This window comes from Dreissena polymorpha, chromosome 4 (genome assembly GCF_020536995.1).
Source record: "Dreissena polymorpha isolate Duluth1 chromosome 4, UMN_Dpol_1.0, whole genome shotgun sequence".
Classification (NCBI taxonomy): domain Eukaryota; kingdom Metazoa; phylum Mollusca; class Bivalvia; order Myida; family Dreissenidae; genus Dreissena; species Dreissena polymorpha.
Genome location: NC_068358.1, coordinates 71376757 through 71402151, shown reverse-complemented (window position 1 = coordinate 71402151; position 25395 = coordinate 71376757). Strand labels below are relative to the sequence as shown.

The window sequence follows — 25395 nt, the reverse complement described above, 5'->3', positions numbered from 1 at the left end:
CTTGATATGTTTTTTATGCTCTGCATGCTGTGTCTTAGTTGATATTTTATTCTTTCTCTTAAAAAATTATCTGACTTTTAATGTAAACAAATCTAAATTTTTTAGTACCATATCTGATGTTGTAATATCATGCTATATATTTATATGTATATCTGCCTTTTAATTGTAGAACAAATTGTTTCCAGTCTTTCAGCTTTTATACACTTGTTATTTCTTATTCATCATGTTTTATAGTCGGTTGTACAAGCTGTCTGAGCTTATGTTTGTTGTTTAACCCTTGCCGACTCAAAATAAATCTTATCTTATCTTATCTTTTATCAACATTCACGTGTTGGTAAAAAAAGCGAAACCATCGCATAAATGTCGAATGTTGTGTCATAATTATATTCGCAATGGCAATATTGAGATACTATGTCTGTTCGCTCGGAAACAGTAACATTTATCGTGATATTATCTTATATTGTATCATAGTAATCTTAAACGGTACACTCTAAATTACTTAATGCTTGACATTGTATTTTTGATGTGGTTCAATCACAGTGCGATTTATTACAAACGAACGTATACAAATATTCATATTTTGACAATCTGTTATCTTTGATGTACCAATATTCAAACGTTCAGTTCGTTAGAACCATTGAACACGCAATTATTAAAGCAATAACAATTAGTAATTGTATGTATATTATACAACTAGAGCTTTGTCACAGACGTGACGTATACCCCCACGTGCTGCATTGACAAAGAATATTTTGCATGTACCTTCACAAAACAAGAGAAGCTTATTTACGGCGATTTTTAAGAATTATTATGCCATTATCATTCATGGCCATTTTGAACTCTTGAATTCTTTCGCATGACACGCCGTCCAATGACTGTGAACAAAATTAATGTACAGAGTCATTTTAAAATCTCACAATGAATGGCATAGTTATGGCCCGGACAAGCTCATTTATGGCCATTGTTGACTTTTGAACTCAAAGTGTGACCTTGCAGATATCGACGTAATTCCTTCGCATGACACACCGTCTAATGATTGTGAGCAACTGTACCGAGTAATTATAAAATTACACAATGAATAACATAGTTATGGCCCGGACAAGATCATTTATGGCCATTTATGACCTTTGAACTCAAAGTATGTCCTTGACTTTGCAGATATCGACACAATTCTTTCGCATGACACACCTTCAAATGATGGTGAACAAATGTGCCAAATGATTTTAAAATCTCACTTTGAACGACATAGTTATGGCCCGGACAAGATCATTTATGGCCATTTTTGGCCTTTGAACTCAAAGTGTGACCTTAACCTTGCAGATATCGACGTAATTCTTTCGCATGACACACCGTCCAATGATGGTGAACAAATAGGCCAAATGATTTTAAAATCTCACAATGAACGACACAGTTATGGCCCGGACAAACTCATTTATGGCCATTTTTGACCTTTGAACTCAAAGTGTGACCTTGACTTTGGAGATATCGACGTAATTTTTTCGTACGACACACCGTCCAATGATGGTGAAAAAATGTGCCAAATGATTTTAAAATCTCACAATGAACAACACAGTTAAGGCCCGGACAAGCTCATTTATGGCCATTTGTGACCTTTGAACTCAAAGTATGACCTGGACCTTGGAGATATCAACGTAATTCTTTCGCATGACACACCGTCCAATACTGGTGAACAAATGTGCCGAATGATTTTAAAGTCTCACGATAAATGACAAAGTTATGGCCCGGACAAGCTTATTTATGGGCAACTCCAAGTGTGACCTTGACCTTGGAGATATGGACGTACTTCTTTCGCATGACACACCGTTACATGATGGTTAACAAATGTACCAGGTCATCTAACGATAAATGACAAAGTATTGTGCGGACAAACTTTTGTTTAAAACGCACTAAGTGACCCCGTGACCTAGTGTTTGACCCTGCATGACCCATATTCAAACCTGACCTAGACATCATATAGATACAACTTCTGACCAAGTTTGGTGAAGATCAGATGAAATTTTCGGGACGGAAAGACTGACCGACCGACAGACTGACAGACAAAGTGACTCCTATATAGCCCCCATTACTAATGGTAATGGGGGTATAATTAATAACCTACGATCATTTATTAGTTTGTATTTTCAATTTGTGTTATATAATGGTGCACCTACTAATTTAAGTTAGATGTCATTGTATCACATCTGTAAATATGTCATCGGTACTAACCGTATTTTAATTGAGCTGCATGGATTAGTACTGTTGTTTTTCAGCATCGAATATCTTCAAACTAAATGACCCACGTTTTTGGAAATCTGGGCTTCATGTATGTGAGTAAATTGTTGTCCCAAATGAGCCTGTGTTGCGCTCATGGGCTTATCAGGGGGGACACTTTCCACTTGATATGGATTTTTTTGTTTTCAGGAAGCCTCTTCTAAATGAAAATCAGTCAACCCTTTGCATGCTGGGAAATTTGTCGTCTGCAAAAATGTCGTCTGCTGAATTTCTAAAATTAGCATTTTCTTCGATTTTTTTTCAAAGAATACTATCAGAATAGCAAACAGTTTGGATCCAGATGAGACGCCACGTTCTGTGGCGTCTCATCTGGATCCAAACTGTTTGCAAAGGCCTTCACAACTCGGTTCCCGCACTGTAAGGTTTAAGGCTGAAAGTATTATCCCTAATTGCACAGGCTAATCTGGGACGACACAACACCCACATTCAACAAACCCAGTTTTCACAGGACGCGTCTAAACAACTGATAAGTCACTGTGCTTATACTTAATAGACAGTGCTTTATTCAGATGTAACTAGTATCTTGAATACAAAAAAAGGTAGCTGCGCATGTTTATCAGAAAATCAATCAGATAGGTAACAAATGGTTAATTTAGTCATTAAATTTCAGAACAAAGCTGTTACAATCTGGCATGGTGCAACCTGTGACAGAAATGACAATACAACATTTACAGGTAGTTCCCGTAATTGAACAAAAACACAATGCCAGCTGGCAAGTGAAAATGTTTCACTAAAATGTTTTAAGAGTAGTATGTAGGGATACGGTGTATTTAACTTTTACGCCTTAATTATAACATATTTTCTGATTTCTAAACACTTGTGCCAATGCAGTCTTGTTTAGTTACTTGTTTTGCCCATCTTTTTCAGTAAGGCAAACGTTTTGACAGCATTTTAAACTTTTCTGTAGACTTAGTGAACATTATCATACAAACATGGTAAATTTTTATCAGGAAACATTTATTACAGTGGCTAAAATTATTCGCATGACTTACATTTCATGTCAATTAGGGGCATTTTATGCGCGGGCATTACAAACTTTTTAGAATTTCACCTTTATATCAATGAATAATAACAACAGTAAAATAACCAACAACTAACAAAACCTCCAAAAATGAACTGCATATAACTTTATATAAAATCCCAATCTGATTAACAAAGAAACACTAAGATACTTGTATAAATGCAAAAATAATACAATACAAAATAATGAGACAAACAACTGAAAATGGATTTTCTTTCAGTAGGTGAGACTGATTCCACTAGAGGAAGGAGTCAAGTATTTGAAAAACTGGGCTACCGGCATGTGATTAAATTGTTGTCTCAGATTAGCCTGTGACGGCTGCACAGGCTCATCGGGTATAACCACTGAACGCTTTATGGAATTTATTGTTCGAAGAAAGTCTCTTCATAGCAAAAATCCAGTTAATATAAGGAAAGTGTTGTCCCTGATAAGCCTGTGAAGACTACACAGGCTAATCTGAAAACACACTTTGCACACTTGCATTGAGCCAAGTTTTCCCACAGGCTAAAAGAACACAATTACCCTTGATGAACTACCACAAACAATTAAAACAAGTCCCATTCTTGCCATGAATGCAGTATAGTAAAATATTGTTCTCCTCTCAATTTCACAAAAAGTTGCCTGATAATTTTAGAATCAAAACACATTGTCTGAATAATTATAATGAATGTACACATGTTTTGTATTTTCTCATGTGATTTGATTCATAGGTTTCTGTACTCCAAATTATTGTTAATTGACTGATTATTAACAATAAACAGTTAACTCACTAAAGATTTTGGCTGATTATTGCTATTAATAAAAAGTGTTCTTTCACACCAAGATAGATTTTATTTCTGTAAGAAATCATTTCCACACGGGGACAAACATTTTTAATACAATATTTGATTGGTAAAGTGCAACATAAAGCAGTTGGACCTTACATAACAAATTATTCATGCAATTTAACATATTATGCTAAATTACTGAAACCTATCATGCATGTGTACACATATGTGTACCATTATGAACACCTATGATTTTCTTCTTAAATAAAATCTTGGGTCACATTTTTTTATCCTAAGCAATTTTAAAAACGTGTCTAAGTGACTAAGTTTTTCCCTTCTTAAAGCGTTGCCTAGCAGCTCCCATTCCACCCTTTCTGTGGGTTCGCTGGTTTGTAGTCTGACTGGCATCCTCTGCTTCAACTTTGTGTTCAGAGTTTGGAGACGTTTGCTGGCCCATTGCTAAGGAGAGAACAACAGGTTTCACATTTCATCTATTAATTGTTTATTAAACCACTTAAAAACGTATTTTGACGCATTTGTAGTCACTTAGAAAGTTAAATTTAATTAAAGACCTTTCTTACTAGATTCAAATTTTATAGGTTTCATTTCCAACCCTTAGATACTGATGAGCCGCAAACAGCATAAAACCTGAACAAACTGCGAGTTACTCGAAGGCTGTACTGGTTTTATGCTGTTTGCACATAGCCATTTTCACTTAGCCTATGAGTGGGAAAGGGTTTAAAAAAACAAATGACCATGCCAAAAAAATATTTGCATTTTTTATAACTACATGTAATTTACTTTAATAGAAATAACTATGCAATCCCACACATTCTTTATCAGTCATTATGTAGCCCTCTGCCTTCTTCATCAGTCATCATGCAGCATTCTTTGTTAGTTATCATATAGCCTTCATTACATTAAATAATAAAGCACAGCTAGTGGCTTAAAGTGTTTTTCTTCAGCTTGACCTCTTCACCTTGTGTTTGATTCCACATGAACCTGTTTTGAGCTCAGTTGATATATCATTGAACAAACTATTCATGAATATTGGGCAAAAAATGTGGCATTAGACAAAGATTTTACGAAAATTTGGCAATGAATGTTGAGTGAACAAAGGTTTCATGAAGATTGGGCAATAAATGTAGCATTGAAAAAGTTTTGATGAACATTGGAAAAAACTTGGCGAGCTAGACATTTCACTTTGAAGCTTTCAAAACAGCCATATATTGTCAAAATTTCAAGAGATAATTGACACAAATATTGATTTGGCAAAAAATGTGATTTATATGAGATTTTATCAACTTCTCCTTAATTTGCACCTTGTGCCCTAGTTTTTAACCCCATATGACCCAGGGTCTATCCCTTCCAAATATCCTTGGCACCAAGACAAATGTTCTTGCCATGTTTCAGAAAGATTGGGAAAAAAATGATTTCTGAATTTTTCACAAGGTATTAAATAGTGGACACAAAGAATCAATGACAGACCAAAATGTGATCACAAGAATCCTTCATAGGCATGATAAGCTCAAGCGAGAATAAAATTATATCTATGGATGCATGTAATTGAAGTAATCCATTCATTCACTAGAATTGATATGTAGTGAAGAAATATTTCCCATCACTCCCTGGTGCCATATGTTGTAACATGGAGCCAGTTGATACACACAAAATGTTACACACGGGACCAGTGTTGAGCATGTGGCATGGTTTTATACACATGATAGAGGACAGCACTACAATGTTACTTACCAAATACTACACTACCATTCTACGAATTAATAATAATTTTACATAAATCATAGGACCCCTGCCTGTGGCTAGTGTTGACTATAGAGGTATGGTTGGAACAAATATCATTGATGACCGCAACGCTGCTTGTTTGACCAAATCTTAAACCTCTGGCTATGACATAATGTTGTGTCAAAGGAAAAGATTTTTCCATCGACATATTTAAGGGGTGGGGGTATAAAAATTGCAGCCAACCTTCCATTAAATTCACAGGTGGTTCCAATCTGGACTTCACGTCTGATTGCCTAAGGTGCCTGAAAATGAAAAACTTTAAGATTCTTCATGTTTTTCCTTCTCTTAAACATATGGGCGTTTCTCTGTGAAAAGGGGGTTTAATTCATGTGTGCAAAGAGGGTTTAATTCATGTGCGTAAAGTGTCATCCCAGATTAGCCTGTGCAATTTGCACATCTAACAGCGTTAACACTTTCCGGTTTTATTACTTTATTTGTTTAAAGAAAGTCTCGTCTTAGCAAAAATCCTGTTTAGACCAAAAGTGTTGTCAATGATTAGCCTGTGCACACTGCACAGGCTTATCTGGGACGGCACTACGCACAAGCATTAAACCCCATATAGCATTAACAAGCTTTTGGAAAAAAATATTTTAAGTTTCAGATTACACCAGCCAACACATAAATTATGGCCATCATTTTATGTGATCTTAAATGGAATCAAGTGCTGCCTGTTCATAAATAACTCAAGACATCAATACTGTTAGTTTTACCTTGAACCAGAAACTGCTAGAGCTTTGTTACAAACCTTAATAATATTTCCACACTCCTTTGTCAACTATGTTAACTTGCAAATAACTAAGAACTGTGTGAAAGGCTTGGCATTAAGTGTTTGCACTTCTATTCTTCTTGGTGATGACGTTTGTTTCTATGTCAACTCTATCTCTTCAGAAATGTAGGATTTCTTTTCTAAACAAACTTATTCCAGCATACCAACCAAAAAAGCCATAATCAAACAGGAAGACTAATATATATATGCACTCCATGTGGGTGTAAAAAAAATTAAGAGATGCACATAATGAAAACAATTTGACTAAAAGTGTGAAATAAATAAAAGGTTGACTGTCTCAATATGTGGCTCAATACAAAGTCTTTTCAGCTTTAAAAGCTTGAATACAACAGATCCATAGAATTTGTTAATTATGACTCATAGCCATAAGCTGCATTATTTAAACTAAAATGCATTTTCCTGTACTGTTTATTAGCAAAATAATTGATGTGACAATTTCTCCCTGAACATACAAAATTAATCCACCATCTACATGTATACCTCACCTGTAAGCCAGCAGCACTAGAAATCCAAGGCACCCAAACACCGTAACCAGAAGTACCTGCAGCACCACATTCTGAAAATATACCATACATTATATTACCACAGTTTAACAGAAGATATACCAAACATTATATTACCACAGTTTAACAGAAGATATATCAAAACTTATATTACCACAGTTTAACAGAAGAAATACCAAACATTATATTGCCACAGTTTAACAGAAGATATACCATACATTATATTTACAAATTTAAACAGAAATTATACTATACATTATATCACCACAGTTTAACAGAAGATATACCAATCATTATATTACCACAGTTTAACAGAAAATATACCATACATTATATTGCCACAGTTTAACAGAAAATATACCATACATTATATTGTCATAGTTTAACAGAAGATATACCAAACATTATATTGCCACAGTTTAACAGAAAATATTCCATACATTATATTGTCACAGTTTAACAGAAAATATACCATACATTATATTGCCACAGATAAACAGAAAATATACTATACATTATGTTGACACAGTTTAAAAGGAAATTATACCATACCTTATATTGCCACACTTTAACAAAAGATATACCATACATTATATTGCCACAGTTTAACAGAAAATATAATATACACTATATTGCCATAGTTTAACAGAAAATATACCATACATTATATTGCCACAGTTTAACAGAAGATATACCAAACATTATACTGCCACAGTTTAAAAGAACATATACCACACATTATATTGCCACCATTTAACAGAAGATATACCAAACATTGTATTGCCACCGTTTAACAGAAGATATACCAAACATAATATAGCAACAGCTTAACAGAAAATATACTATACATTAAATCACCACAGTTTAACAGAAGATATACCATTCCAAACATTATATTGAAACAGTTTAACAGAAAATATACTATACATTATATTGCCACAGTTTAACAGAAAATATACCATACCTTATATTGCCATAGTTTAACAGAAGATATACCAAACATTATATTGCCACAGTTTAACAGACAATATACAGTACCAAACATTATGTTGCCACAGTTTAAAGATGTATACCACCTTACAGTGAAATAATATTTGAATAGCTGCCTATGGTATTAAAGAAAGCTAATAACAGTCACAAAATGGTTGTTCTTGTTAGTTTTTTTTACAAATGACAACATTCTTCTTGCTAAAGAAGAAGGCCAAGATGGCCCTAGTTCGCTCACCTGAGAGGAGTCTGTTCATTCAATCTTTACCTAATGTCAAACATAACCTAGATATTGACAAGACAAACATCCTGGTCAAGTTTCATCATTATTGAACCAAAACTCTGGCGTATGGAGTGTTTTTGTTTTTGTAAGATTTGAACTGGTGACCTATATTTTGAGTTGGCCCCCCATACCAAACATCAAACTTTGCTTACAAAAATAAATATAATGACCAAGATTCATAAAATCTGAAACAAAATTGTGACCTCTAGAGTGTTTACAAGGATTTTGTATAATATAATGAAAATTTGGACAATCTAAGTGCAATAATTATGGCATTAATTATGTGATTTTGCTCATTATCAAACTTGACTGAGATCTTTCAGCAACTTTGATAAAGAATGCTTGAGAAATGTGAATGCTAGAGTTTTTACAAACCAAATGTGGACGGGCGGACTGCGGACAAAGACCAATCCTTAAACCTCACCTGAGCAATCAGGTCAGCTAAAAAGTGTGTTTCACCAATCTGAGCCATTTTCCAACTTGTCCGAGAAATCAATAAAACCAATGTATTGACTAAGTTTCACGATGATTAGGCAAAAAATGTGACTTCTATAGTGTTCGATCACAAGGTTTCTCACCCCCACTAGCAGCCATGTTTTTTGACCGATCGGGACCATTTGCGAACTCATCTGAGATATATATATTTAACCAATCTTTTCACCAAGTTTCATGATGATTGGGCAAAAAATGTGATTTCTAGAGTGTTCACAAGCTTTTTTTACTATATAAATATAAGAAAACTGCCCCCCCCCCCCGGCAGCCATGTTATTCAACTGACCCGAACCATTTTCGAACTCAACTCTCATATCAAGGAAACGAATGTTCTGACCAATTTAATGAAAATTTGGCAAAAAATGTGACTTCTAAAGTGTTAATATGTTTTCACTATATACATATAGAGAAAAATGCCCCACCCACTGGCGGCCATGTTTTTTCACCGATCTGGACCATTCTCGAACTGGTCCGAGATGTCAATAAAACCAATGTTTGACCAACTTTCATGATGATTGGGCAAAAATTGTGACTTCTAGAGTGTTTACAAGGTTTCTCTATAGCCAAATAAGGAAAACTGCCCCGCCCACTGGCGGCCATGTATTTCAACTGACCGGAACCACTTTTGAACTCAACCAACATATCATTAAGACAAACATTTTGACAAAGTTACATGAAGATTGGGCATGAAATGTGACTTCTACAGTGTTTACAAGTTTTTTCTTTTGTTTGACCTAGTGACCTAGTTTTTCACCCGGCACGACCCAGTTTCGAACTCTACCGAGATTTCATTGGGACAAAGCTTCTGACCAAGTTTCATGAAGATCGGACAATAAATGTGGCCTCTAGAGTGTTTACGAACAATTGTGAACGGACGGAGGGCAGAAGTTAAATATCAGTATGCTACCTTATATTCAAAGAAATATCTGTATGGAAGGTTTATCAGCAAGGTATATATCAGTATGCTACCTTATATTCAAATGAATATCTGTATGGAATGTTTATCAGCTTGGTCTATATCAGTAAGCTACCTTATATTCAAAGGAATACCTGTATGGAAGGTTTATCAGCAAGGTATATATCAGTATGCTACCTTATATTCAAAGGAATATCTGAATGGAAGGTTTATCAGCATGGTATATATCAGTATGCTGCCTTATATTCGAAGAAATACCTGTATGGAAGGTTTATCAGCAAGGCATATATCAGTATGCTACCTTATATTCAAATGAATATCTGTATGGAAGGTTTATCAGCGTGGTCTATATCAGTATGCTACCTTATATTCAAAGGAATATCTGTATGGAAGGTTTATCAGCAAGGTATATATCAGTATGCTACCTTATATTCAAAGGAATATCTGTATGGAAGGTTTATCAGCAAGTTAAATATCAGTATGCTACCTTATATTCAAAGGAATACCTGTATGGAAGGTTTATCAGCGTGGTATTTATCAGTATGCTACCTTATATATGAAGAAATACCTGTATGGAAGATTTATCAGCAAGGTATTATATCAGTATGCTACCTTATATTCAAAGGAATATCTGTATGGAAGGTTTATCAGCAAGGTATATATCAGTATGCTACCTTGTACTCAAAGCAATACCTGTATGGATGGCTTATCAGCGAGGTATGTGTCTGCCATGACAATCAGGAGACCTATAAAGGAACCGCCTCCACAGAACACCCAGGGCTCCCTCTGCTCCTCTGTAAAGTAATTAACAAGTTTACATGTGCACACGCTAAATTGAAAACAACAATAGATGTGTTTGTCAGAAACACAATGCCCCCTATTGCGCCTCTTTGAAATAAAATTTCAATATATCATTTGGCAGGTTTAGAAATTATCTCCCTTTTAAAGCTTATTACTTCCCTTGGATTGTATTTTTTTACTTTTGACCTTGAAGGATGACCTTGACCTTTCACCACTCAAAATGTGCAGCTCCATGAGATACACATGCATGCTAAATATCAAGTTGCTATCTTCAATATTGCAAAAGTTATGGCCAACTTTAAAGTTTTCTGACGGACGGACAGACAGTTCAAATGCTATATGCCACCCTACCGGGGGCATACAAATGACCTTATGACTAAAGTGTCTAAAGGCTCAGTAACAAACAGGAGATCCATTATTGGCATTCTCGAAATGCGTTTTGTAATGGTGGGTTGACATCAAATTTTAGTAATTAATGTCACTTTTTTAAAGTTTTGATCTACTAAAATCCAACTACAGTGCTGCTGTCATTGATTGCTTCATTTGTCAAGGTGCAGGAGCACATGACTTTGTGGTGCTTTTTTTCCAATAGCTTAAAAAAAAATCTTATGAATTTCAACTAGTGCATAAAAGACAGATTTTATGCTGCTTATGGCAGTATGAAATACATCAGAATTACTTTTTTTTTTTAATAAGCATGTGTTCTTGTTTAAAAATACGATCTGTACTGCATTCATTTATACAGTTATGCTTCACGCAATCTAAAATTTTGTCACCGATTTCAGACGTATTCAAGGATTTATTCTTATACCTTATGATATCGACACAAACTGCAAGAATACTCTCTTTTATGCACTAAAGATTTTGCAAATGAATTTAAATAACTTGAGATATTTGCAAAAATAAAGTTCTTGACAGTGTGTTAACATTCTGTCCAGCCTGTGTGTAAACCCTTGAAAACCCCGTTGATTCTGCACCCTGTTGTTTTTATTAACGTTATGACCAAAATGCAAAATTGCTGTTTCTGCTAAACAATTTTGTATCAGATACAATAGTTTCAAGTAGATCTTCAAAATGTTCATCTGCAAAGTGTAAAAATGTATTTTTAACAAAAGACATAATAAAGCTTTTGAAATATGGTACCCACGAGATCAGAAACTGCAAAATAATACTAGAAATTACAAACGATTTTGACTGGATGAAAACACATTAAATTTCCTTGATATATGCCTGAATGGGCAAGCTTTTCCATACAGAAATAGGATGCCTGTACTTTTATATGCTTAATTGCTTATGAGACTTTATAACAAGAGCACCGCTTAACGGGTGCCACGCTCGGCTACGGGTGCAGTTTTGAATAAATGAAAGCTTGTCAGAATTATTATTTTTTGAAGGTAGGTCACAGTGACCTTGACCTTTGACCTAGTGACCCCAAAGTGGGTGTGGCATGTAGAACTCATCAAGGTGCATATACATACGAAGTTTCAAAGTTGTAGGTGGAAGCACTTTGATTTTAGAGTCAATGTTAAGGTTATCGCACGACGCGGACATCAGTCAGCGGACGACAAGCTGGCTATGACAATACCTCGGGTTTTCTCTGAAAACGCAGAGAAACGCCGTGCTAAAAACACGTTACAGCAAAGAAGTACGTGAAAGACATTTTGCACTTTACTACAACACAACAATAGCAAAACTGTGTTAGAACTAAAAATGTTTGAGTCAACATTAACATATATAAAAACAAAAGCACCGCATAACAGGTGCCAATGCTTGGCTGCGGGTGCATTTTTTAATAAACGAAAAAGCTTGTCAGAATTTATTTATTAATAATTACTTATTTTAGAGGTCACAGTGACCTTGACCTTTGACCTAGTGACCCAAAAATGGGTGTGGCGTGTAGAACTCGTCAAGGTGCAGCTACATATGAAGTTTCAAAGTTGTAGGTGGAAGCACTTTGATTTTAGAGCCAATGTTCAAAACCTTAACAAAATGTTAAGGTTTTAGCACAACGCGGACGGCGGACACAATGACGGACAAGACACGACACGACCAGCTGGCTATGACAATACCTCGGGTTTTCTCCGAAAACAGCCGAGCTAATAAAGCAATACAACTTAGTTAGAATGTAGAAAGATCACAGTAAAGAAGGCAGTATCTTTGAAGAGAGTGGTGAAACTACTATGTGTGGTTGTCAAGGAAACATTCAAACAGAATGAAAATGTTTGTCACTTGTTATTGAATGAAACACTACACATGAAAGGGAACTAAACAACATGGTAAACATTAACTTAATTGACAAGCTAATAGCAATCAATCTATTGAGAAAACAAGGTATACATTGTATATATTTCTTACTTACTCAGAAAAATTTCACTCGTAATTTACCCATTACCATGCTTTATAAAAACTTGATGATCATTCAAAATAAATAAATATTCATAAACTTTAGTTTTTACACTGAAAATAAAAGAGGTAATGTGTTAAAAGGCATATGAATCAATCCACATGAAAACAGCCCTAGCAGCATAATTTTTGTGCATCCAATTGAAGGAGCAATTTATATTTAAAGATATTAAATGGAAAAAAAATTTGATTATCTAATGACCTGAAAATATATCCTGAAGTAAGAATGCAAGAGAAATTTTGATATTTTTACAATTTCAGTCCATTGCTCCTTGAAAACCAAACTCTCTAACAACCGGATTTCTCTGAAAACTTAACAGAGTCAATTAACCATTTTTTAATGTGCTGCTATTGACCCTTATTTTTAATGTGCTAAATTCCTTGGCATACTGAACACTCTCAATGATCAGTGGACAGGGGTCAATCAATGCTTGTGGTAACCAATCATGGATTTGAGCCTACCTCTGGTTATACCAGGCTACATGCTTAGTGTTGCCCAGATTAGCCTGTACAGTCTGGATTTTTCTTTGAGAAGACAAAAAAGTAAATATTATATAAAAGTGGAAAGATTGTCATCCCTGAAAAGCCTGCACTACAAATTTCTGGCAACCAGTTAAATCTGGATACCCTACAGCAGGCGATGCTGGTCAACCAGTTAAATCTGGATACCCTACAGCAGGCGGTGCTGGTCTTCATGTTAAATCTGGATACCCTACAGCAGGCGGTGCTGGTCAACCAGTTAAATCTGGATACCCTACAGCAGGCGGTGCTGGTCTTCATGTTAAATCTGGATACCCTACAGCAGGCGGTGCTGGTCAACCAGTTAAATCTGGATACCCTACAGCAGGCGGTGCTGGTCTTCATCAACCAGTTAAATCTGGATACCCTACAGCAGGCGGTGCTGGTCTTCATCAACCAGTTAAATCTGGATACCCTACAGAAGGTGGTGCTGGTCTTCATCAACCAGTTAAATCTGGATACCCTACAGCAGGCGGTGCTGGTCTTCAACCAGTTAAATCTGGATACCCTACAGCAGGCGGTGCTGGTCTGTCAACCAGTTAAATCTGGATACCCTACAGCAGGCCGTGCTGGTCTTCAACCAGTTAAATCTGGATACCCTACAGCAGGCGGTGCTGGTCTGTCAACCATTTTAATCTGAATACCCTACAGCAGGCGGTGCTGGTCTTCGTTTCATTATATAAAAAAATCTTCTGTATCCTTAATTTTTGTGACCAACAACTCCTTTCCTGATAATTAGACTATTCACTTTTACATTATACCTTCATAACTCTATGTTTTCGGACACTTAAAAATAATTAAAAAATTTTCGTGTCCGAAAACTTAGATACGAAAAATATTCACAAAATACAGATGTCCGAAAACTAAGAGAAGAAAATTAAAGTGTCCGAAAATAGCGTCAATTGTATCAACGACTACCGGTAATAGCATGCGCTTGTAAAATACCATGCCATATAGTATAAATTACAGTTATAAATGTTTGCACTGCATTTAAAGTAATTTTAAATGCTTAATTTATTTGACAGAAAGTTACAACAAGGCTGTACTTTGACCAACAAGTTCAAAGATGAGCATGTGATGTACCGATACTCGCTAGTATGAACCTGTAATTAACTCAATAAAAAAAGCAAACTATGAATTCTTTGTTAATTTCTGATAGTTGTTGTCTAACACCTTCCATTGTTCGTAAATCTTGCAAAAGGGTGCATCACACTTTGAAGCGTTTAGTATTTTTCACAGTTATTTGACTGAGAAGGGGTAGTACCATTGCGGTAGATAATTGAACTGTTAATTGGCACTACCCCTGGTAATTGTCATAATGCTTATTCTATCGGGCGAAACCATTGTTTCATACTGGTTTACAAGGTTATTTACCCAATAACGCAAATGTAATGGTACGGCGTTGCCCTCAGGCATGCACCTGCCATGTTTTATGATGTTAATCTGGTTGTAAACCCCATGATCGAAGTGTCATTAGATATCAAAAACTTGAACGAATTTGGTAACATAGCGCTGTAAAATATACTGTCCGAAAACATTAATTATGGACGAAAACTCGTGTGTCCGAAAATTAAGAGTCACAAAAAATATTTATTTTTGCTAAAAAAGGGGTGTCCAAAAACTTAGTGTCCTAAAACATAGAGTAATTACGGTAATGTAATGAAATATGTTTTAATTGTTTACTGTGTCTCTTGTCATGCGTACCAAACGTTAAAAAAAAATATATAAAATGAATTTAAAATAATAATTTGTGACAATTAAAATGTTATTAATGTCATAATACAAAATGCAAGAAAAAGTGAAAAATACAATTTATTATGCGTTATTGTAAAAACTATGTGCTTTAAATCCTCAATAAAAATATTGTGCCTGTGTTTTAAAAACCTTTATCACACCAAAATGTTCAAAATACTCATTTGAAAATATCACCATCACTGTATTGTAATTCCATTTAAAAAGACCTGCAACAGATTGTTTTATGCAATCTGTTTAATGCAATCTGTTTAATGCAATCTGATCAAACAACTATCTCTCAGCACATCAACACAGTTCAACCACTTAAAACTGGAAAACAATGACAGCTGTGAAGAATCTAAAGAGAGACCGCATGCATATTCAAGACAGAGGTGAAAACTATACTTTTCTTAGCATCTTGTACCAGTGTGTTTGTGTTGGCCACAGTCTTGCGGACCTCTTCGTTGCTTGGGTCAAGAATCATGGCTTGCTGAAACAGAGAAGCACCATGCAAAAATGGGTCATGTGTACCCAGCAGAGCCCTAGACCAGCCTGTACAGTCGCGCAGTCTGGTCATGAACTACCCTTTCTGCTATTAAGTCACTCACAGTTTATTAAGCGGACAAGGGGACTCTTGACCTGACCAAGTGAAGGCACAGTCTGGTCTAGAGCTATCCAGGCACCATATGTCATGAGATTAAATGCTAGATTTCTAATAAGGATACTGATAAATACCAAAGTAGGTATTCAAATCCATAAAATAAATCTGCGGAAAAGTATTTTGACTCTCAAGATGGTGTATTGTTTCATTCCTATTATCATTTGCTTCAAAATATAAATCCTCATTTTAAGTCCATGTTAATGTCATACCAGGACAGTAATTCTAGTTTTAGTAAAATGTTTTTCAAAGACCAGCCAGCTACTAGTATTTTCGTTATAGAAAACAGCAATTCTTATAATTGCTGCTATGGTATGTTAAATTTTGTTCATGTTTTATTATCAGACGGCCAAGTTACATATTTACATATATAAATTAATGATATATCAACATTTTCAATTTTTTCATCATGCATATGTCTGTTCCTGTTGACTGTCCCCTGGGAATACTAGTCCATTAAGTTTTGCAAAAAAATGATTTTGATCTAGAGAAAATTGAAAGACACAGAGTGAAATAACAAAAGTCATGGTCTTTAAGAAGCTACATCCCTGGTCAGGAAAGTAATTCTCGTTTTACTCAACATACCAGATTACAGCGCATACTAATTACAGTTATAATCAAAATTTCAGATTACAAACTTGAAAAATCAATATCATGATCAAAATCATGATATACATATAAATTAATATTTAAATATTTTTCAATCAATCCACAGAATAACTATTATCTTTTATCAATCAGTAAGATTCATTAAAAGTACATGAATGCAATTGTTTTCACGAAATAAGACTTCACATCATGCTATTGGAATGCCAGGTTAGGATGCATTCTTTATAACTTTATACAAAGGAACTCTATACAACAGGGAAAGTAAAGCCTATGAGTGGTCGTCATGGATTTTTTTTCCCTTTTGACAGGTAATTTTTTCTGTCAATATAAGGTGTGAATTTTCCAAATGCTTGTATTGGTGAGCAAGGGAGTATCTTTAAAAGCAGAAAAGAATGAGCTTCATCACAAGCTCTGATATGTTTTTCTGGAGGCCATTACTTCAAATGCAAACATAAAATCAGTGTTCACCAAGATTCAATGAGTACACAGGAAAACACCAATTATATATATACATATAAAAGGCAATAAAGACCAATTACGCGGAAGAAACCGAAGATAATGTGACAGCTCAAAGCAATTTATTCACCATTAAATCTCAGGTGATCGTAAATATGTGTAGGTATACTGTTAACTACATATTCCACGAGCATGCCCCTAAGGTGGGCATACAGGCATTACCAATATGTACATGTAGATATTTCACACCTTGTCACCAAGCAATGTACAATAATGTGTATTTCAAACCTTAGTTTCAGTTGTGTACACTTTCACACTAAATAAATTTATAAAAATCTTTGTAAATTATTTTATATCAACTGTATGTCTAAATTATTTTGTGTAATTGTTGTAAATATTTTTTATGGCAAAAGTATGTCTTCGATCGACTTTTGTTTCTTTTATATCATCATTCCAACAAACAAACAAGAGCACCGCATAACGGGTGTTAATGCTCATCTGCGGATGCAGTTTTGAACAAGAGCACCGCCTTGCGGGTGCAGACAGCTCATCTATTTTCTTGTTAAAGGTGAAGGGACTCTCATTTTCAATCACAAAGGAGGGAGGGGTGGAGTGAAGAGGGGTGTATAGTGTGGGGGTGTGGACATTTATTACATTATCTTCCAAAAATGCGAAAAAAATGCAAAAAAAAAAAAATCGGGGGGGGGGTGGGGGTGGGGGGGGGGAGGGGGGGGGATTCTTGGGTGCGATGGTAGGACGGTATTTCAAACATAAAATAATAAAAATAAATATTTGTGTTTTTTAACCGTTTAAAAAAATAAACAAATTGGGGGGAGAGGTGGGGGGGGGGTGTAGTGTGAGGGTGTGGTGGTAATTTGTGAGATGATCTTAAAAAAAAAATTAAAAAAAATTGAGGGGGGGGGGGGAGATTCGGGTGGGGGAGGAGTGGTGGTGGGGGATTCTTGGGTGCGATGGTTGGACGGTATTTCAAACATAAAATAATAAAAATAAATAGTTGTGTTTTTTAACCGTTTAAAAAAAAATAATTGGGGGATGGGGGGTATAGTGTGAGGGTTTGGTGGTCATTTGTGAGATGATCTTAAAAAAAAAAAATAGGGGGGGGGGGGTATTCGTATGATAACAACGCACTATACACACCCCATATGATAGTAACGCACTATACACACCCCATATGATAATAATGCACTATACACATCCCATATGATATAGTAACGCACTATACACACCCCATATGATAGTAACGCACTATACACACCCCATATGATAATAACGCATTATACACACCCCATATGATAATAACGCACTATACACACCCCATATGATAATAACGCACTATACACACCCCATATGATAGTGACGCACTTTACACCTCCCATATGATAGTAACGCACTATACACACCCCATATGATAATACAAATGTAATGCACTATACACACCCCATATGATAATAACGCACTATACATACACACCCCATATGATAATAATGCACTAAACACACCCCATATGATAGTAACGCACTATACACACCCCATATGATAATAATGCACTATACACATCCCATATGATAGTAACGCACTATACACACCCCATATGATAGTAACGCACTATAGACACCCCATATGATAATAATGCACTATACACACCCCATATGATAATAATGTACTATGCACACCCTATATGATAATAATGCACTATACACAACCCATATGATAATAATGCACTATACACACCCCATATGATAATAACGCACTATACATACACACCCCATATGATAATAACGCATTATACACACCCCATATGATAGTTATGCACTATACACACCCCATATGATAGGAACGCACTATACACACCCCATATGATAGTAATGCACTATACACACCCCATATGATAGTAACGCACTATACACACCCCGAATGATAGTAATGCACTATACACACCCCATATGATAGTAACACACTATACACACCCCATATGGTAATAACGCACCATACACACCCCATATGATAATAATGCACTATACACACCCCATATGATAGTAACGCACTATACACACCCATATGATAATAATGCACTATACACACCCCATATGATAATTACACACTATACACATCCCCATATGATAGTAACACACTATACACACCCCATATGATAATAACACACTATACACACCCCATATGATAGTAATGCACTATACACACCCCATATGATAGTAACGCACTATACACACCCCATATGATAATAACGCACTCTGGTAATGTCCAGCCTGGAATTCAACCTCTCCTTTCCTGAAATACCCCTGCAAACAAAAACAAACAGATAACCGTGTATTTAGTTTAAGAAGTGGAAAGAGAAAAGTTTAAAAGATAAGAATAGTTACATACATTATTTTTGATAAAAAATTATATTAGTCTTCTTACATTAACATTTACTAAAACACTGATAACAATAGCAAATGTTAACTTATATGTAACAATAATATACTTGTTGCATTAGAAAGAAATAAAAGATATACTTGTTGATTATACAGAAAGGTACAGCATTTAAAACAAGATGTGTTTGTGAAACACAATGTCCCCCTAAATGATGTTCGACCTTGAAGGATGACCTTGACCTTGTGAAGGATGACCTTGACCTTGACCTTTCACCACTCAAAATGTGCAGCTCCATGAGATACACATGCATGACAAATATCAAGTTGCTATCTTCAATATTGCAAAAGTATTCATAAAATAAGCAATTTGGGCCACATATATTTGACCTATGACCTTGAAGGATGACCTTGACCTTTCACCACTCAAAATGTGCAGCTCCATGAGATACACATGCATGCCAAATATCAAGTTGCTATCTTCAATATTGCAAAAGTATTCATAAAATGAGTGATTTTGGCCACATATATTTGACCTCTGACCTTGAAGGATGATCTTGACCTTGACCTTTCACCACTCAAAATGTGCAGCTTCATGAGATACACATGCATGCCAAATATGAAGTTGCTATCTTCAATATAGCAAAAATTATTGCAAAATGTTAAAGTTGGTGCAAACAGACCAACAGACAGACCAACAGACAGGGCAAAAACAATATGTCCCCCACTACTATAGTGGGAAGTGGGGGGCATAAAAATGTAATTGTGGTAAGCCTTTAATAATGTTACATCATGAAGTGCAACTGTTCTGATCTACACAGTGTTTTTTTTTCACCATTTGGGAATAGAGCCAGTTCCTTTTGAATTAGAAACAAATTGCGGCGTTTTGACTAAAATTGGGGAAGTATTGTTGTTGTTGATTTGCTAACAAATAATTCAAAATTTAGAATAAAAAGACTTCAATATATTATTAACTAAGGTTCAACTTATAGAGCTGGAAGGAGATAAACTAAATGTTAAGAGCTCAAATACACAAATAAATAATCAAACCTTCAATTGGGAGTTTTTAAGTCCCATTTGGAAAAAATGTATACTTTTTTTGCATTGGGAATTGGGCAGAATACCGGCCTCTTATTCAAACGAAAAAAAACAACACTGCTACATAAAGCTAAATCTATGTACTTACAACCTTTCCCAACCAAGGCAAACTGGTAAGAACATACCGATACATTTAATGTACATATTGTTGCATTCATAGCAGATTTTTGTTACTTTATTTACATCAATACCAAATTTCACCATGCTTGTAAAAAACTCACATATTTTTTTGGGAAATTAAATTCAATATGGAAACATTGCTGGAGATAGTGCTTTAAATACATATACATCTTTGCTCTGATCCATACGAATAAATACAGAGTGAAGTTCAAGGGAGGCAACCTTAAAAAAATACAGCTTTATGGCAGTGTTTCATGATTTAACTCCCCCCAAAATAATCTAGAGCAAATGAGAAGATTACTGCAACCGTCTCACTTTGTCTTCCTCCTGCTGCCGCTCAGCACAGATTCACATACAAACATATAAACATCTTTTTAAATATATGTTTTGCAAATATTCAAAGGAAAATGATAACACTATGCTGAAACACCCTTGTAACCAGTTGAAATGTTTAAATTCCTTTGATTCAGCAAATAAGTCAAAGATGTCACTTTAATGCTCCGGATTTTTCCTACCTGCCTCTTTTTAGCAGCATCCTGTACCCTAGATCTCAGAGCTTCAGATGGGCCTAAATAGAAGGGCACGGCAACCTCAAGGGCCCACCCTGCCCCTGAGGACTCCCACCAAACCATTTCATTATCTGATCACATCAAATTTTATTTGAAGTTTACATAAACTAAGTGAAACTAGTTTTATTGAGTATAAACACAATGTTTTAATGAAAATACATGTTACATGATGTACTTGTAATATCATATGTATATTTTACACAATCATGCTATATTGAAATGAGTTAATATGACCATGCACATTCAAGTGCCCTTTTTACAAAAAAAGCCCTTTTCAAATCCTATCTTTAATACTGCAGATCTTTCCCAATATCCATGCATTTTAAAATACTAACCCATTTGATCAATGTAACAATAACAATAAGGTCACCTTGGGCCACTTGGGTTGTAGCCGTATGGTGGTGTTGGCATCCTGCATGGCCAGATAATACTGTTGCAGCTTTAGGAAGGCCAGAGAGCGATTGCTGTATATGAGGTGATTCTGCCGGTCTGTATCCAGAGCATGAGTATAGTGTAGCACGGCCTCTGTGTACTTCCCTGCCTTGACACACTCATTGCCTTGCAGCCTCAGCTCTTCAGACTTCAAATAAAAAAGATAATCATTATATGCATTCAGTTATTGTTAATTTAATTCTGGCACAATTTGGACACTCTGGGCGAATTCATAATATTGAAGTTTTGCTTTTTAGATTCTTAGTAATACTGATTGGCATGATTTCACAATATCAAAATGTTAGCTTGCTTTTTTTAAGTGACATGTTCACAGTTTGGCAAAACGATGATTTTCAAAATCAATGTCATATATTCAAACAAGAATGTATGCCTTATGTTTAATCAAGCAAAATAATGCTCTTGACTGAGCAAAATGATTAAAAATATTGATAAATTAAGGGATAGTTATCATTTGAGATCTGTAAAATAATAAACTGTTTGTAATGCTTTCCTCAACTATTTAGAAAATATGCAGACTATTACTATAGGGTTTATGGTTAGCTAATCAATATTAACGACTGCATGTGGCTGTGGAAGTGCATGGGCTTCCACAGGAACCGGGTTTGAATCCCGAGAACGCCAATGTTTTTTATTCAATTTTTTTTTCTTGCAATTATCGGTATTTTATGGAATTGTTTTTCAACATATTTAATGGTATTTTTCAAAAATTGGAAAATCTGTGAACTAGTCCCTTTAATAATTATGGAACATGGAGCATCAGTGTAGATATGTATATTATATTTTGAAATAGAAAAGCTTAAAATTTCTAATAGGCACATGAAAAGTACAAACATAAAATCCATGACCTAATTGTGTTAACCTTTGCAGTTTAAAAATTCATGTGGTTAGCACATGGGACAATAATGCCCAGGAATATGTATTTATATGTTTCTCATTAGACAGTCACTTGAGGCAAAAAAAAAGTCCGTTTCCGGTCGCCCGACCGTGTCTCCCAAATCGGCGCCGACCCTCAACTTTTTATTGGGGTCGCCAAAAAAAAAATCAAGAGAAAATTTAAAAAATGTTCATTTCGTTCATATAAGATGTTATATCAAGCAAACAAAGCATATATATACATGTATTTTTTTTATCTTATTAGAAGCTTTAGTAGCCTTCCATTCTGGTACCCCCCCCCTCCCAATTTTTTTTTTAAATCCCTACCTACTGACCCTGTTTTTTTTCCAAGGAGAACAGAAACGGACCTTCTCTTTTTTTGGACAAAGTATTTAACCATTACTTGACACCAAAGCTGTGGAATAAATTCCAAGGAAACACATTTTTTCCTTCTTTATTAAGTGTCAGTGAAAAACACTTTCCCAATATAGTAAAATTACATAATTACAAATTGCTGACTTAATTTTTATATTTTTTTTACATACAATAATTTATTAATTCCTTATTAAATTGTAATTAATCTATTCCTCATTGCAGACATTTAATTTGCAATTTGCATGATTTAATAATAATGGAAATAATATATTATAACAATTATTAATAACATAAAAATTAATATGCAACAGGGAGCATTCAAGATATGCCCGCATGCTCAAAAGTGCCTTTTTTACAAAATATTGCGCGTCGAAAGGGCTTTTTTGACAAAATAGCCCCCCCCTGCCCTTTTCAAATCTTAGCTGGAGCACTTAGATGGTTGTGTGCAGTTAAATACATGTACCAAGCAATACAAAAATCCCAATCTGAAGATTTCTCGAGCAAATTTTCCCATTCCCTGGGGTTTTCAAGATTATTCTTCCAGTTGGCAGGGTACCAGAAAGTTTCCTGATCGGGCAAAAATATCGCTGGATTGTGTTTGATAAATTCCATTTTTATAATCCAGAAGTTTGTATGGTTACAGGTAGTCTTATTTATAAGACGCGCAAAGAATTTAGAGATACCTTTAATATGGGCTAAATTTTTCTCCAAATATTACCAATATAAAAAGTAGCTTAATATTTGAGAGCGTCAACAAGTTGGACTAGGTTACAGGTAGTACATAACACATACATGCCATATGTCCCGGATTGTCCAGGATTGTCCCGGAAATAAAGAAGGTGTCCCGCAGTCCAGGAGACCTGTCAAATGTCCTGGATTTTACAAAATCCACATATACATGTACCTTATTTTAGGCTTAACTGCACATCAAATCTGTTTTCCCACTAATCTGCAGGGTCTCCATGGCAATGCCTACCCAAATAGGGGACTACACTACGTGTCAAAATCGATCAATTAACAGGGGTCCTCTTATCATATTCTCATTTTGGCAGTCAAACCGAAAAGGCGGCATTGTTTAATGTGGTTGTTAATTGGCTTGAATACTTGTATACTGATTATATGGCAGTTTGTTGACGCACGCTTAGAATGAGCGACAACACTCGTAAGCAGTCATACCTGTACCTGCAGTAAGATCATGCAGACGACGATTGACGTAATTTTCATATGCATGTGATTTTATTGCAGTTTGTTGAATTACTTACGCTCAACTGTAAATGATTCTCAAATGAGCATTATTCAATTTGTAATCCGAAACACTCTTCCGAATTTTAATGCATACGCGACATTAACAATTACTAGCGTCAAATAAACAGTGCTTTATCCTTTGTCTCAATAAAAAGCGCCCCAAAATTATGCAGACATAAAGAACGTTGCATAGAAAGTGTGGGTGTATTTTGTGTTGAATAGAAACATGAACATCACGTCACTGACGTCAGGCGACTTGCGTGTTCAGTGGGAAAAAAACGCCCCGATATGACGTTATTTCATCACATCTTAAAAAAGTATCAAATGCGCTACAAAGTTTTTATGCGGCCGTGGATACGCCCACGCGTTTCTTGCAATGATGTGACATGTACACAAAAGCAATTTGGTGCTCTTTTCTAACACGAAAAACACATGGCTTGTATCTAGTAACAGAAGTAGTAATGTTTAATTCGATCTAGTATATTTAGGATAGGCTTTCAAACTTAGCAATTTACAATGTGAAAAAAAAATGGGTACCCAAAATGCACATATTTCTTTATATATTGCTATATGAATACATGTCCAGGAAAATCTGCAAAAGTCCCAGAAAATTGAGCTCAATGTCCCGGAATTGGTCTGAAAATTTATGGCATGTATGCATAACAACACCAACGCACATCGACCAGTGATCAAATTAGGACAAGCAGTAGCAATTTCAAACAATAAACATGTCTGAGGGAGAGCTAACAGAAAAACAATGCAATAGATTTCCCGAATCATCATAGACTGACTGCTATTTTATAAATGTCTGGTACGAAACTGCGGTACAAAAGTCGATCAATTGAACTTAAAAATAATTCCAAAGAGGTACACATTCGAGATGTTCCCACTGTTTTATGGTTTCAATGCGCTTTTTGCGTATTATTCTACATGAAAGCTATTCCATTACCTTATTTGACATTTTAATTCATTGAAATCGTTTAGTAAAACTAGTTTTAAAGTTAGTACAACATTGGCTACACACCGCTAATACTGTGTCGGTGCAATTGTGTGTAACCGATATAAAGACTATTATAAAGGGATGTAACTCCATTAAAATATATTTTATTGAAACTTTGTATTCTTTCAACCTCATGCGACTAGTAATAAGTCCAGTGAATAATTTATGCGACAGTTATTTTAGTTTTGGTTATTGCATTTTATTCCTTTTAAATACTTTAAATGAATTTAATCATAGTCAT

At 35.2% G+C, this 25395-nt stretch overlaps 1 protein-coding gene across 1 annotated transcript; it reads right to left on the bottom strand.

Moving 5' to 3' along the window:
* Positions 1-3404: 3404 nt before the first annotated feature.
* On the bottom strand, positions 3405-25195 carry LOC127877005 (uncharacterized). The gene is made up of 8 exons (XM_052422576.1): positions 25104-25195; positions 21579-21788; positions 19281-19349; positions 15714-15798; positions 10545-10645; positions 7156-7226; positions 6067-6125; positions 3405-4539 (listed from the first exon to the last, which is right to left on the bottom strand). Exons 1-8 carry the CDS (start codon positions 25113-25115, stop codon positions 4403-4405), a joined length of 744 nt encoding a protein of 247 aa, XP_052278536.1. The 5' UTR covers positions 25116-25195; the 3' UTR covers positions 3405-4402.
* Between the last annotated feature and the right edge of the window lie 200 nt (positions 25196-25395).